Source organism: Lissotriton vulgaris, chromosome 1_1 (genome assembly GCF_964263255.1).
Source record: "Lissotriton vulgaris chromosome 1_1, aLisVul1.2, whole genome shotgun sequence".
NCBI classification, from domain to species: Eukaryota; Metazoa; Chordata; class Amphibia; order Caudata; family Salamandridae; genus Lissotriton; species Lissotriton vulgaris.
Genome location: NC_141685.1, coordinates 1,306,159,925 through 1,306,176,211, shown reverse-complemented (window position 1 = coordinate 1,306,176,211; position 16,287 = coordinate 1,306,159,925). Strand labels below are relative to the sequence as shown.

At 43.3% G+C, this 16,287-nt stretch overlaps 1 protein-coding gene across 6 annotated transcripts in view; it reads left to right on the top strand.

The window, feature by feature from the left end:
- Positions 1–16,287, top strand: part of ZNF740 (zinc finger protein 740) — a 245,280-nt gene that overhangs the window by 16,229 nt on the left and 212,764 nt on the right. For all 6 annotated transcript variants that reach the window (XM_086965545.1, XM_086965535.1, XM_086965562.1 and 3 more), the window contains one exon: positions 8,598–8,694. In XM_086965545.1, coding sequence (XP_086821671.1) covers positions 8,671–8,694 — 24 coding nt within the window. In that variant the 5' untranslated portion in view covers positions 8,598–8,670. The remainder of the gene's footprint in view (positions 1–8,597; positions 8,695–16,287) is intronic.

Sequence of the window (16,287 nt, the reverse complement as noted above, 5' to 3'; positions counted from 1 at the left end):
GAGGGGAGGGTGAGAGTCACAGCATGGGGAGAGGAGGGGAAGAGTGACGGGGACAAAAACCGGTAGACTAGTCTAGGCAACGTCCAAAGTCCAGTAAGCTGTGATCCCAGGGGAAGTGGCATCTCTTCCCTATCTCTATTGCGAGAGGCTCCCTTTATGCAGTGGACTCTCTCAGAGAGGTCTCCGAGACTCCCCAAAAAGGGGAGAGGGAGTGCTTTGGCAAGGGGTGCCATACCATACCTCAAGTGTGAGTGGCTCCCTTGGCACAGTGGACTCACTCAGCGAGTTCGCTGAGACTCCAGAGTATAAATATTGGATCTTTCCCCAACAAGGGGAGAAGGAGTGCTTAGTCAAAGGGCACAAAGGACAGGGGGAGGCAGAGTACCAGTCAAGGGGAGAGATTCAGGGGAGAGAGGATAGGAGCTAGGAAAGATATAATAAAGAGAGACGAAAAGAAGTCTGCCTAGAGACCGACTGGGTAGGTGACGACCAAGGAAGGAATCCAAGGCCCATCTCCCCTATAGCTAAACCAAGTAGCTCCATCGGGCATCAGACAAAATAGTTCAGTCTCAGAACATTGAGAGAGGAGGGAGGGAGAGACCTAAATAGAGGGAGGATGCGGTAGGAGACAATAGGAGAGACAACAGGAAGTGCAACGATGTGGTTCAACAATATACTAGAAGAAGATCAACAAGTAAACCGTAAATAAAATAATCAGCAATAAAATTAGGGAAGGAGTGAAAGGCGAGAGAAAGTAGTGGGGGTAGGGGAGGAGAGGGAGTGAGGATAAGGGAAGAGACAACCATAGAGACGAAAGGAAGTCTGTCTAAGGTTCACAGAAAAACAGGGTGGGGAACAAAGGGCAAGGGCATGTGAGGGCTGAGGACAGAGGACAGAAGCTGGAAAGAGTAGGAGCGGAGAGGGGGGGAAGGTTGCATAAGGTGCATAAGGTTTGAACAGACAGAGGCACGTATCTCCTGCCTGGGGGCTGTATTGTTGGGACCATGTTTAGATAGAGAAAGGTCCTAGGTGGGGGAAGGGAAATTGAGAGGAGGCATATTGGGCAAAGAGAGAGAGGTAAATCAGATAGTCACGTGAGAATTCAAGGGAGGGCAGTGTGTTGAAGCTGTGGAGGGAGAGACGTGGAAAGGGAGGAGCGAAGGACGCGGTGTTGGGAAAGGGTAAGGGGAGGATTCGGCAGAGGAGAAGAACAAAGAGAGGGAATGTGGTCACAAGATGATATGAGAGAAAGGGGCCAGAGACATGAGAATGAGTCATGTAAATAGGTACGAAGGAAGCGGTAGTCAGACGGAGTTAGGAGGTAGTGGGAGAGACAGTAGTTAAGAGGTAGAAGGCAAAAGTTATCGGACGTGCGTTAGATTTGTCAAACAATTTTGTAGGGCCTGCCGTAGACAATCTGCAATACTGCTTTACATGATTGCTTGTGAACGAAGTAAAAAACATAGACCTGGCATCAATATTCAGTTTTGGATAATACTGAGCCACATATTTCTTGATCAAGCCGTATGAAGCCTCTTTGGGTTCACAGATGCGGGTGAAGGCAAGGGGAAGGATATCTTCCAGTTTAACATTTTGCTGTTTTGGCAGGGTCGATGCACTGCTCTTCTTTCGGCCTTTGGATTTTGGGGCTGCTTTGCCAGGTTTTGGAACAACAACAAAGCTCTCAGAAGCTCCCTTTCCTTTTACCTGTCGGATAATGCCCCTCTGTAACTCGCGCTTCAGAGCTTGCTTCAACAGATATCCCCTCCTTTCAAGGTCCAGCGATAGATACTTTTTGATAATATACTTTCGGATAGGCACCACCTTTATGGAAAAATGCTTTTATGGCATCGATGAGAATGGCATCCATCTTGGGACACCCATAGAAGATGGCGTTTTAATAACTCCCTTCTTCTTGATCCAATATTTACTAATTTTTTCACTACCTTTTTTAATGAGTATTTTGTGAGGAACCAATGCGACTCCATGCCATTCCCAACTGTATGGTATGCTTTCAAAGCCTCAGGAAGGGACTTTATTATAGGCATTACTGCTAAAAAATTAAACAAACGCGCACAAAATTGCTAATGATCTTTTTCACGATATAAAAAGATTAGAACACTCATACTGTATGTCACACTCGAAAGAATGCCTCACTGCTCTTATTGATGCTAAAATGCAATTTAATAGAAAAGATACAGAGAATGCTTCCTTATACTTATTGAAAGCTAGCTCAAAATTTTACGGAGGCAAAAACAAAGCTGGTAAAATCTTGGCCAATTACCTGAAAATCAAACATAACAAGTTAAACATGGATTCCATATAAGATGTAAACGCTGAATTAAAATTTAGGAATGCAGACATTTTAAAGGAGTTTTCCCTATTCTATAATTCACTACATCCGAGACACAATCTACAGAATATTCTTTCACATTTTTTCTCCACAATTCAGAAACCCCAACAAACTCCACTCAACCTATCTCCCTTGGAATCAGAAATAACACAACAAGAACTTTTAAAAGCCTTTCAGGATCTTCAAAAGGATAAAGCTCCGGGTCCTGACTGCTTTACTGTTAAATTCTATCTATACTTTTCTAAACTCCTCTTACCTAAGCTGCATTCCCTGATTATTGCCTTTAGCTCTCTCAATAGCTCCAACGGTCCTTTTTCAGAATCTTGCATCTGTATCATTCCTAAAGAGGACAAAGATTCCAAATACTGTAAAAATCATAGACCTATATCCTTAGTAAACATTGATTATACCATTTTCTCCAAAGCACTAGCCCTTCGTTTGGGTAGTTTTCTTCCAGGTTTACTGGGTAAAGAACAATCTGGTTTCGTTAAAGGGCGTTATCTCAGATAATACAAGACTTTTTTTCAACGTATTATCAAAATCTTCCTGTGTCAAACAGTCTCTTGCAGCTATAGCACTAGACGCGGAAAAAGTGTTTGATCGAGTGGAGTGGAAATACTTGTCCTACACTCTTAAGTGGTTTGGGCCCTAATTTTGTCTCCTTGATATCCCTCCTCTATTCCAACCCACGAGCTGCTGTTTGCGCCAATGGATTGCTTTCCCCATTGTTCGATTTAGGCAGAGGAGTTAGACAAGGATGCCTCTCTCGCCTTTTCTTTTTAATTTGGCTTTAGAGCCATTTCTTTCTAAACTTCGTCAAAATCCAAATAAACATGGTTTACAAACATCCAACTCGCACATCAAACTTGCAGCAAATGCTGACAATACCTTACTTTTCATGTCACAGCCAGAAAATTCAGTTCCTGCTTTTTTAGAGGAGGTAAGATCATTTTCCAGTGTCTCTGGTTACAAACGGAATGAGGATAAATGTGAGATTTTGCCTTTGACTAATTACACTTTCAAATCAGACTTCAGTACCTTTAATTTTACTTGGAGCCCTAAATCTTTTAAATATTTGGGTTTACATTTTACTCCATTGATAACGGACACAGTAGCTTTATGTATGAATAAATGCATTAATAAAATTTCGGACTTAACTACCAAATGGCACCCAATCTATTTATCCTGGTGGGGGCGTTTAGATATTATTAAAATGATTTTATCTCCTATAGTTTTATACACAATTTCTAATATTCTAATTCCTATCTTAGTTACATTTTATAAAAAAGATTAACTCTATCCTCTCCGCCTTTTTATGGAATAAAAAGAAATCCCGAATGTCTATCCTAAAGTTGATCCGTCCCAAAGAAGAAGGCAGGGTTAACTTTCCTGATTTCCCAACATACCAGAAGGCATTCCTTTTACATCAAGCTTGGTTTTGGCTACTTGACTACACAGAAGATTGTCCTCTGGGGATCACTAGAACGTCAATTCCTTCTCACGTAAACCTCAATCCCTATCCACCCCTATAATAAAATTCACTTCCAAACTTCTTGAATCATTATTTCCTTCCTCACATATAACGACTATAACTTCTTTTCTTAATTCATCAATCTGACATAACAAAAATTTGCTAATTGGCAATAAACCTTTCTATTGGAAATCGTGGAGACAAAAGGGCTAAATATGGATACATCACTTATTTTCAGATTCACACTTCATACCTTTTTCCTTACTCAGACACTCATTCAATTTGCCTGCCTCCTTCTGTCATAAATGTGACTTGTTGAAAGAGGCTGTGTTGAACACATACACTAAACTTACTACTGTATCCGACACCTCTAATACTCCAGACACCTCTTCCCATTTATGCAACTTGCTCAACACCAAACCTAGAGCCTCTGCTATATATTGTTTTCTGCAGGATAAGCATATTGAAAGACTGAAAACCAAAACTGAAGAGGCTTGGGAGACTGATTTCCAAATATCCTGGCCGTTTTCACTTTGGCAAAATATATGGACTAAGATACGCAAATCTTCTAGGGTGGCAAACATTACGCACACCTTATTTTTTGTATATAATAGGTTTTTATTCATTTGCAGAGCCTTTGTATAACATAATGGGTTTTTACTAGCACCAAATACATTATGTAAGAGGTTCTCGGCTTTACCGAACACTTGCTGGACTTGATCTTTCCCTAATGCAGGTTTATTTCATATGCTAGTTTCTTGCCCAAAGGTACATTTTTTTTAGAAACGGGTATGGAACCAAATTAATTAAAAAAATGTAATTTGCTTTTATTCATATATTTTTAGGAAGTATTTCCCCTATTTGGGACAATACTACAACTAATGTCAAGATTATTGATTTATTGTTAGCAGATTACCATAAATTGGAAAGACTCTACAAAACTGTTTTGTAAAACCTGGTGGTACGTTGTTTGTCATTAGCATAGATAGATACCTCCTTTGTTTATCCTTTACAACTGGCTACTAGAAGACTAAACTTATGATCACCTGTTACGACTTATATTGATGCAAGCATAAAAGATCTTTTCAGTTAAAACCATTTCATCAAGAAGTTCTCAAACCACCCTGATTCCCCTGACTGTTCCTACATTGTTTTACATTCTAATGATCGTATAACTAGCCCTGTATTACTTTGTTTTCTCTAGTCTTATGTATTAGTCCAATTAATGACGTTTTGATTGTACTGCTTTTATTCTGTATTGATAAGAATATCCACTGTGTATTGTAAAATTGTAAATGGACACCTCTATCTTTCTCAATAAACTTCATTTGAACTTGGAAAAAAAAAAAAAAATAGTATCCATAACACTTAAGTAATCTGATTGTTTTTTATATATATATATATATATATATATATATATATATATATATATTCATATATATATATATACGGGGAACTGTTGAAGATAAAGCGCAACAGCTCCCTGGAAAGAGATTTTACAGAGGCCGCACAAAAAAGCGTGAAACGCTTTAGATCCCGCGGCTTTTCTACAAGCGTCCTCCAACAAGCTGAAGAGAAAGCTAAAAAAGTTGAGACATACCCTACTGCAGGAGAAAAAGATTGACACTTTCAAAGGAGGGAATGGCATTATCAGACTTATTACCAACTATTCGGTCGCAGCGAATAAAGTCAGAGCCATCATGTCAAAAAATTGGGGGATCCTCCAATCGGATACCATAATTGGGAAGGATCTACAAAAACACCCAATGATAACGTTCAGGAGAATAAGATCATTAAAAGACAGATTGGTCACGAGTCACCTACCAAAGGAGAAGTCTAAAGGAGAACTGCAGGCCATGCATGGCTCATACCCATGCGGGAAATGCAAGGCCTGCAGTAACAGTCAGAGGGTATTGAGCTATCAGGTGCCACATAAAGATTCTAAGATTAAAATTAACAAGTTTATCACTTGTTCTACCACATTGTGGTGTACTGCCTGAAATGTCCCTGCGGACGGATGTACGTGGGGAGCACAACGAAAGCAGTCAAGCTTAGAATCTTAGAACATCAACGGGCCATCGCCAATAAGGATGAAAGCTATCCGATGGCCCGACATTTTGCTAGCCACCACAATAGCGATAGGACTCTACTTAGCTTCTTCAGCTTAGACTGCATCCCCCAAGACATCAGGGGTGGAGATCTGAAACGTAGACTTAGACGATTGGAGTCACGATATATTATCGACCTCCAAACCAAGTCACCAGGAGGACTCAACGCAGGGGAAGAGCTACTATCACACTTATAACACGATTATCGTACCTTGAACTGTGTCACTGTCTGAGAAATTTACACCTACACAAAATGCTTTAAGAAATTAATTGGTTTACAGTCTGACCCCTTTGATGAATAGATATTGGAATAGCTTCATTAGTGCCATGTAAAGTTTGGTTAATTTGATTTGCAGTCTCACTAACCTGGCCATCCAGGCCATAATCACTGAACCAATTCATCGCAGATTTATGGGGTATATGAACTTTTTGAACTGTTTACCAGCGAAATACATTGACTAGTCGAGCAATGCAATTGATGCTGACTTATGGATTTAGGTTTCAACTTTAAACTACTAATTGCCCATCCAGGGCTAAATGTCAAAAGTAGATAATTTAATTTAAATTCAATTTGTATTGAAAAGTGATTAATTTGTACAGCTTTATATGCATTGCTAGAAATGAGTTTCTTTTGTATCGTAATGAGCGTTATTTCACCACTGAAAGATGGCGCTTTAATTATGCTTATGGTCCGTTTTTACTTTTTATGATCAATGCTTTAATTTACTTCCGCCTTGCCGACGCCAGCTGACACTGACGAAGGCAAGTGCTGAAACGCGTCTGGTTTTTTGAATTTGTGCGCAAATAAACCGTATTTGGTTTAATCTGCTGTGAGTGCTGATTTTTGCCGGTTTTTCAACCTGCGGAGCTCGAATATATATATATATATATATATATATATATATATATATATATATATATATATTATATATTTGGGCAAGGGCACAGTTCTGAAGCTGATGGTTTGAGATTGTTTGTTTATATACATATATATAAAACAATCAATCTCAAACCATCAGCTTCAGAACTGTGCCCTTGCCTAACTGTGTGGGCCTCAGGAAGGGAGTTAATAAATGTAAGAAGTTTGTGATCCACACAAAAGTTAAAAAAAATTGCATTGACCGATCAAGTCTTCCATGTATCGTAATATGCACAAAGTCTTAAGTTAGACAGTGATGCTTTGGCAACCAGTATGAACAGATAATTGTTGTGGTGAAAACAAAATAAAGTTCACCCCCTATAGCTGACATGTGGTGCTGTGTTACGGTTACGGACAATGTCATGTGGCTCAGAGTGTTGCAGGATAGTGCCACAAAGTGTTGTGATTCAGGATAGTGTGGCACTGTGCTCACGCCACTGACAGTAGTGAGATAAAAACAGCATGGTTGCATGTTCCATTTTCCTTTATATTCAATCGTATTCAATCAAATACTATGAAGTGACCTTATACCAACATCTAAATCATTGTAATACAGAGTATTTAAATAAAAACATTTCATATGTAGATGCAGAGATGTGTTAAGGCAGTCAATCCATCAGAAACACATGTAATTCTTTGTCTGTATTCAGACCAATGTCTACTGATCTGAGCTGAATGATCCATCTGCTCTCTGTGTTAAGTGCTAGAGTTCTGTCTCTTTCCTGGGGCTTGAGACTTATGGTATCTATCCATAGAACCTGATGGTTAATCATTTCGTTATGCTTGTGCTCTGTGTTGTATTGTACTGCAAGTGGATAACTGGTGGTGGTGGTGGTGGTGGTCTTCTTTGCCCTGGGGTACTCCTGAATTCCTTGCTTCAAGGCTCCAATGATACTACAAAAATAAATGAGACTGCATTTGCACAAATGAAACAAACACATTTAGTTTTGTAATTAATAAATGTTGGGATTTTGTAACATCTGTTGATGTTGTATTAAAGTCACAGTCTTGTCTTTTAGTGAACAACAAACCTTGCATAGCCCACAAATTTTAAAAACTTGTAGGGGGCGGTTGTATTGTATCGCTTTGATCTGTGAAGGTGAGCTTGTTGCCTGTAACACTGTATTACAATCGGTAGGTTTTCTGAATAGTTCAGATCCTTATATGTTAGCCTTCCACAGACCGTGACATCAAGATTGTCGATCTTGTGTGTACCATACTGGTAAATGAAAATTATGTTGTAGGTATTGTTGTTCAGATGTTGAAAGGAAAGATCAAGTGCATCTATATCACCTGACCAAAACATAAGAATATCATCTATGTACCTCCACCAGTGAATAATGTGTTCCATGAGAACAGTGAGAGATGCTGTCCAGATATGTAGTTTCTCAAATGGTCCCATGTACAAGTTTGCAAACGAAGGTAAAATTAGGCCCCCATTACTGCACCCTGAATTTGTCAATACCGCTACAGATTATGTACAAACATGTGTGCTCACTATACACGAGCATTCACAGGGAACAAGGCATCTCCGCTGTCCAACAATTTGTGGACTCCCAGGATGCTACCACATTCGAGCACACAGAAATGCTGGTAGATTCCATCGGAGTTGTCTTGGACAACAATGTGTTCTTTTCTTCCAACACCTGAACACCAATACCTACAACATAACTTTCACTTACCAGTATAGTCAACTCAAGATTGTCCTTAAACTGCATACCTGATTAGGTCTTTTCTGTTCTCTAGGCATATATGTCATTGGCTCTGGAGTATCTCTCCTACACTCGAAGCTGCTGGTTTTGAGAAGCTTTAGAGCAAAATGGCACATGCTCACCGTGAAACAGTAAGTCACACTGCTTTTTGCTGTTGATTTTGATGTTCTGCATTATACGATTCTCACTGATAGTCATGAATGTAGAATAGTCCCACCTATGTGCAGGGACCCAGGTATGTACACGTGTACACACTCACTTACTCTCTCCTGGAGCTCGCCACCTCAGTGATGAACAGTCTTATGATACAGCAATTTAATTATGATACTAATTTAGTTATACTATTTTTTTTAATTCCAAATCTATTTAAAACCAAAAAATAAGCGGACACTGAGTCAGTACAATAACAGTGCGGTGCGCAAAACAATAGCATGAGCCATGTGGTGACGATCAGCAGTGCACTTATATCCCAAAACGCACTGACATTGATAAGCGCGCATAACATCAAAGTAATAGCATTGTTTCAACCATCTAAGAAAAGGAAACCTGGCTAAATGATGCCTCCAGCCCCACTATTACAATGCAATCACCCGGGGTATCGGAACTCAGAAAGGACAGACCAGAGGGCAGGGGTGGGGAGGGGGGAGAGGCCAATATTTTAAAAAAAGTTTATTCCTGTTCGTTGCTCCATATAGCAGAGATGGAGGGAGCGGAGGGGCTCTGCTTCTTTCTAACTGTGTAAGCACACCAATCTATCGCTGGGGTGGTAATTTACCGACCCCCGGGTACGGCCAGAAAATTCTTAGAATCAATTGGTCATGCTGTTGCCCCTATTGCGACCAAATACAAGCATTGCCTGGCACTTAGAGATTTTAATATCCATATGGATCAAGCTGAAGAACCAGAGCCTTCCAGGTTGTGTGAATCAATGGGTATTTTTAACCTTGCTCCTTATGTCTTCTGGCCCACTCATGAAAAAGGCCACATCTTGGACCAGGTTTTTTCATCGGTCAGTATAGAAATGGAAGTGCCTCTCCCCATGATATGGTCTGATCACTTTTTTGCTCACGTTCAGAGTCCCTAAAGAATCCAGTAGTCCTCTATAATACTGCAGACCCCGCCCGAATAGTGTCAGGCCTTTTAATATTTTCACATTTGAGGCATTGGACAATGCACTAAGGCTACATCCCATTCCTTTTAAGGAATATTGGAGAGTGATGTACTCTCCTTGGAGAACTGGCTTCAGCTCAGCTCAGCAGAGCTGGCCCATCCGACAACTCTTGCAGCTAATGCCAGTAGGGCCTCAGCGCCATGGTTTACGGAGGCCCTTAGAAAAAGTAAAAGTGCATGTAAATGCTTTGAGAGAATATGGCGGCAGAATTTTAATTCCTCTGACAAAGCCATTTATAAACAGGCCTTGAAAGTTCATTACTACAAAATCCGTGAAGGAAAGAAGCACTTCCTATCCACCAAGGTTGAACAGGCAGGGAGTAAGAGTAAGTAACTGTTTGAAATCGTTAAAGACTTTACATCCCCGAATGCTATGAATAGCCCAATTTTTCCGACCAGCGACTGGACCAACAGTTTAGCGCAGTATTTCTTTGAGGAGATAAGACATTCAAGATTCCTATAAGGACTTGCCCCGGGTAGAGGGGTCAAATATCGCTGCTCACCTCAGAGTTAACTCTACGCTAGGGGTGTCTCTCTCACAATTCCCTCCTATCCCACTAGATACATCTCTTGTGATAATGAACTCCTCGCTGTCGGAGGGAATAATGCTTGACAGCTGGAAACACGCTAGAATGATCCCACTGTTAAAAAAAACTGCAGCAGACCCTCTGATGGCATGCAACTATAGGCCTATTTCACTGCTGCCTTTCTTTTCCAAAGTTTTGAAGAAATATGTAAACCTAGTTACTACGGAGTTTGTGGAGGCTAACAACATATTACAGCCGAGTCAGTCTGGGTTTAGATCAATTTTCAGCACTGAGATGGCCCTACTCGAAGTCTCTGAAACTATCAAAACCACCTTGGATAGTGGGGGCAACGCGGTACTTGTACTATTAGATCTGTCTGCGGCCTTTGATACCATGCCCCATGACCAACTCCTGGAAAGACTCCAAGACTGCGGTATTGGTGGCACAGTTTTCAAATGGTATACTTCCTTTTTAAGTGGCCGCCAGCAAACTGTATGGTCCCCCTCCTTTCTCAACCCGTATCACCCCCTCATGAAAGTTGGAGTTCCCCAAGTCCGGCCCTGTTCAATATGTATATGGCCCCCCTTGCACTCTTAGCGGAGAAATTCGGCGCTAAAATTGTGTCTTACTCCGATGACACGCAACTTCTGTTCACTTGCGAGAAGGGCAGCGTGTTTAGAGGTAGTGAGATTAACATCTGCCTAACGGAGGTCTTCTCCTGGCTCAGAGGGAACCAATTAAAGTGCAATCCTGAAAAGTCTGAGATTATTTTTTTCGGTTCCAATTTGAGTGTAGAGTGGCGCCATTGGTGGCCACGGACATGTCCCGCCCAAAGTGCTCTTTACCACAGTAAAAAACCTTGGGTGCTGCTTTGGGCTTTTAAAAATGCTGAGGAACTTCCTCCCCCTGCTCCCGGTCTCCCTCAGAAAGATGATAGTTTAGGTCCTTATTGCATCAAGGCTGGACTATGCAAATGCCATATTTAGGCTTACCGGAATATCTTCTGAGCCGCCTGCAGGTGATTTAGAATGCGGCGGCCAGAGCTATTCTGATGATTGGACCCAGGGATCATATGACCCCCGAACTTAAAATCTCTCCATTGGCTTCTGGTGCGCAAGAGGGTCCAGTTTAAGGCTCTCACATTGGCCTTTAAGGCCTTACACAACTCAAGGGCCCATTACATTAGGAAAAGGATACAGCACTACGCCCCTCTGTAGGAAGGTACCTCCTGACTATGGTTGCCCCCAACTTTTTGCCCTGTGTTTTAGCTGGTTTTTGACATAGTCGACCTGGGGCCCTGCCAATCAGGACCCCAGGCCTACTGCTCTCTCTGTAAAATGGATTCCATGTACCCTAGGTGCATTTCCAATTGGTACTGGGCCACCCTATCAGACCTTGTAACTCAGGGCATGGGTGTACCCAGGGCTGCCAGGGGCTAAAGCATGTATTATGCCACCCCTGGCTGGCCTCCTAAATTTGACACAACTGGCTGCATGACAGCTGGGGCAAAGTCGTGTAATCACCCTTTGCTGTAGATATAGTATACCTATATCTAACCCTAAAAATGGACACACAGATTCCTATAAGTCACTCCTATGGCAGGCCTTAACAATCCTGAAGGCAGAGTGCTTGGAATCATGTGAGATGGTGCTCTGGCATGAGCTGAGCCTGTCTGCAGCTTGCGGAATCAAGTCCTAATAGCTGTTCCATGATATCGCATACCATATACTCTTAAGTGCATTATAATCCTCGCGGTTAAATGCTATCTTTGGTATTGCTTTATCAAAACATGTCGAGTAAGGTGTCATACGAATTGGAATACTAACCCCTCGCCAATTCTGGCGACGGGGTTAGCATTCCACCCTTCTAGAGGGACACGACATGTATGTAACTGTGAACCCCGGTTAAAGTTAAACGAAGCCTCAGCTCCACAAAATGGATGCTGCCACCACAGACACGAGTCTGACCCCCTGCAGCTGGGAGTCCTTCCAGCGAGGGGAGCCTGGACAAAGGGTTTCCTGTCAGGGGCGGTGCTAGCACCGTCCCAGACATGGTTTTGTGTATCCTGGGTAGGCAGGGCTTTACAGGAAGGTGACTGCTGAGTGGCACCCCGGTGCTCACTACGCATAGGCCGGTCAGAACCAGTTCCAGGGGCACACCAGCCCCTGGCCTGGGAAAAGTCCGGCATGGCAGAGGGGTGTAACCACCCCCCTCCTAGTCCCACCCATAGGCAGGACCTAGTCACCGGGTCAGCCCCCTTCTTTAGTATAAAGATAGGAGCGGGCCCCCTGTTAAAATTAGATCATCTTTGGAATCAAGACCCGACTTTCTGCGAAAGACATCAAGATTTCCTTCTTCAAGATTCTCCCTTGTGGCTAAGGAGTAGTCACCCTGCATCCGCAGGCACCATCCTAAGAACACTGCGGTCTGCTGCAAGTCCTTCTTCACGAATCCGACGACCCAGCTCGACGAGACCCGGCTTCCCTGGCACCTCTGACCTCTACTCACCTCTACAGCAAAGCTGAGAACTGTGAGTGCGACGAGACCTCGAGGGACCGACGATCGCCAAGACTGCACGACTTCTTTGCAACAAGCCCACCGTGTGCTCCACTGGTGAGTGCTTTGGGGTCCGAGAAGCCCCAACCCTGAGCAGCTCCAGCACCGAAGATCAGCCCTCCAGCATCTCCACGATCTGCGTGGGGCCCTTCTGCTTTTGCGTGCTCACCGCGCTGTGTGGCTACTAGCCGGCTGGCTTGTGGCCTTCTACACGACGCCCGACGACATCACTGCTGCTGGTCTGGTTGCTCCAGACTGGCCCTTGCTTCCTTCTTCAAGAGAGGCACCCCGGACCCTCCTGGTCCACTCCAGACGCCATTTTGAGTCCACCGCGTGGGCTTGAATTTGCCAAGGCTTTGTTGCCCAATCCTGGGTCCAGCGACGCCGACAGCTTCAATCTTCGTGGGACAGCTCGCTCCTCCATCCTGGTCGCCGACAACGCCTCCTGGTCCGTGAGATCTGCGAGCACAGCGTCACCCACTCACCTAGTCGAGGTGGCTACCATCCGGTGCCCTCCTGGTGCCCACTGACTACTGGCTAGTAGTCTCGAACTTGGTCCCCTCTGCTTTCAGGTGTCATCTTCCTTCGATCCAGGCTTGGATCCATCGAACTTTCTTCACTGGTCGCCTGCCAGCAACTTCTTTCTTCCAGGCCCCTGGTCCGTCTACGAGGATTCCCGACGTCTTTTGAGACCTATGCAGCTGCAGCCCCTGGGCTAGGTAACTTCGGCATTTCAGTGCCCCAGCATAGCCTCACTATCCAAGGGTCAGAATCCACTTTCGTTTTCCTCCTACCAGGTCGGGTTCGCCCGAGAACACTAACTTTGTCTTTACTAGCTACCATAGACTTTGTCCCGCATCACGCGTGAGAGTGCACACTCTGCACCAGAGTCCCCTGGGTCTCCTAGAAGTAATCTGAAGATTCTATAGTCAAGATCTAGCGATTCCAAAACCTATTAGTACTGTACTTACCTGCTAGTAATTTCGCATTCCACTTTCAGAGTATATGGTTTTCCGTGCCCCACCGGCATTTGTATATACTGTGCTAACTTAAGTATTTTCGTAAGAGTTTTGTTTTGTGCTTAGTACCCTGTCCTCATAAAGAGTACAGGGCTGTTGTGATTTAAATAAATACACTGTTTATTTTCTTAACACTTGTGTGGTGTCCTTTCACTGGGTATTCAAGGGGTATATGTGTGGTAAACAGCTGGCTTAACACGCCCTCTCGAGTCTTTAGCCTTAGACTGCTCGTATCCACGCTACTAGGATAGCTGGTCTATAAGGTTGACTTACAACCAATCATCAATAAGGGTTGCTGGACTGATACATAGTGTTCACTAGAATAGTGAGCACTGCATATCAGGCCACCTTCTCACACCCTCAACAGACATTGAGTTCCTCAATGCAGTACCTGATGGCCATTCCTAGGTTCTCCTGTTCTGGGTGTCCGCTCTTCAAGTGGTAGCATCCCGCTTGTGGAATGGTCTTCCAATTTCTCTTAGACAGACATCTGACTTGGGTGTGTTCAGGAGGAAATTAAAGACTTGGCTATTTCAATAGCAGCACTAGCCTGAAGCCACGTGTTCTTTCTGCCTGTTTCAGTGGTTGTTAGCGCCGGGACACTCCATGGAGTAGCCATGCGCTTTACAAATACCCAATTACAAGTACAAAGGGGGAGAAATAGAGAAAATCCAATCTTCAGAAATAATGAAAACAAATCGAGCTCAGGAGTGTCGTACTCATCCGTCATCTTCCGCTGTCCCCTCCCACACGTACACTCAGTGCGATACAATTATGTTAATGGAGATTGAGGGATCCTGGAAACTATGCAATGAATCCCAATGACCAGGGGACAACAACGTTTTAAAATTGGCGATCTAATCAACCTGTTTTTCCATAAGGTTACAAGTTCTGTTGACGCCCAGAACTACATCGGTCTGCTATGTTTTTGTTTTTTGTTTTTAATTTTTTTTAAAGACCTTTATTGTATTTTTCACATTACACAGCTTCCGGCCTACAACCCTTTGGGCCGGCCGCAACATTACTTCAAGTTATGCGTTATTTCCTAGAGTACACAGCCCCTTTGCCGTCAACCCGGGGGTACGGCGGCGTTATAAATAGCGTGTGCATGTGGTTCACATTTAGAAAGCAGATTAGTGAAGGTCTGATTTTTATATTTTTATATCTGTAAACATAATTTCTGTTTCAAAGTCTTTTAGTGTAAAATAGAAACAGAACAAAAGAACAAACTCCCCCCCCCCCCCCCTAACACGGTCATGAGTAACAGCACAATCGAGTCAACTGCAGTCCCGGTGGTACATGGACAGTACAGCGTGTTCCCAGTGAATAGAGCCATTGAGAAGTTAAAGTTATTCTATATCTTCTGAGCTAGTCTGCGTGGTATGCGGAGGTTCGCAGATGTTTCCCTGAAAGTCATTCCAGCTTGTACATATTTCTACCCATTTCCGAGGGCACCCTCTTGCTACATAGACTGTCTTTTCTTGCAGCATACACCAATCCATGTCGCTTTGCCAGTCTATCAGTTTTGGTGGATTAGGGTTACCTCACAGTCTAGCAATGTTCCTTTTTGCCACCATCTGTCCAAGCGTCACCCACATTTTCCCCTTTGGTGACAGGTCTGTAGGCTGCCAAATATTCAGGAGACACCTCTTGGCCTCTGGGCGAATCTCCACCTCCCACACCTCCTGCATACACTGCACCACCCTTCTCCAATACCTTTGCACCTTTGGGCAACCCCACAGTATATGGAAAAAGGTACCTGTTCTACCACACCCCCTCCTGCAGAGTCCCTTACCACCCCTCCCCATCATTTGTAATCTCGTACATGAAATATATATTCTATGTAATATCTTCAGTTGGATTAGTCGTAATCGGGCTGATATCGCCACCTCCCGTGGGGAGGCAAGAGCATATAACCATTCTTCTTCATCTATTTCCAACCCGTTAGCGACCCACTTCTCTTTTAGGGGAAGGAGCATGTCTGGGGGGGTTATTGATTAATTTTTTATACGTGAGAGAGATGGCGTGTTCTGTCATGTGAATGTTTTTCTTATCTGCGCACTCCCTAATGTAATACTAATATACTGTTCATATAATATTTGTACACTGTTTGTGTGCTGCTTGGTTGTAAGGCAGCCAGCCCAAAGTAACAATCCACCTCTGGTGGAAAATTGTGTCCATCAAGTAATCGGTCTTCAAGTGGGAAGATTTGTGGTAATTTAGTCTCTGGTGGAATGTTCGCCTGTAGTGAGTGTCGCACCTGTATGTATCTAAAGTATTCGGTTTGTACCAGTTCATACGTGTCTTGTGAGTGGGCGAATGTGTTGATCCCTTTAGGGCCCCAGATATCTTTGATTTGGGAGATTCCGATCAGGTCCCAGTTCCGGAACCCTTTAGTGTGTCCCAAGTTGCCCAGTTTTTCGGAGGCCCAAAGTGGTGTGGCCATTGTGAG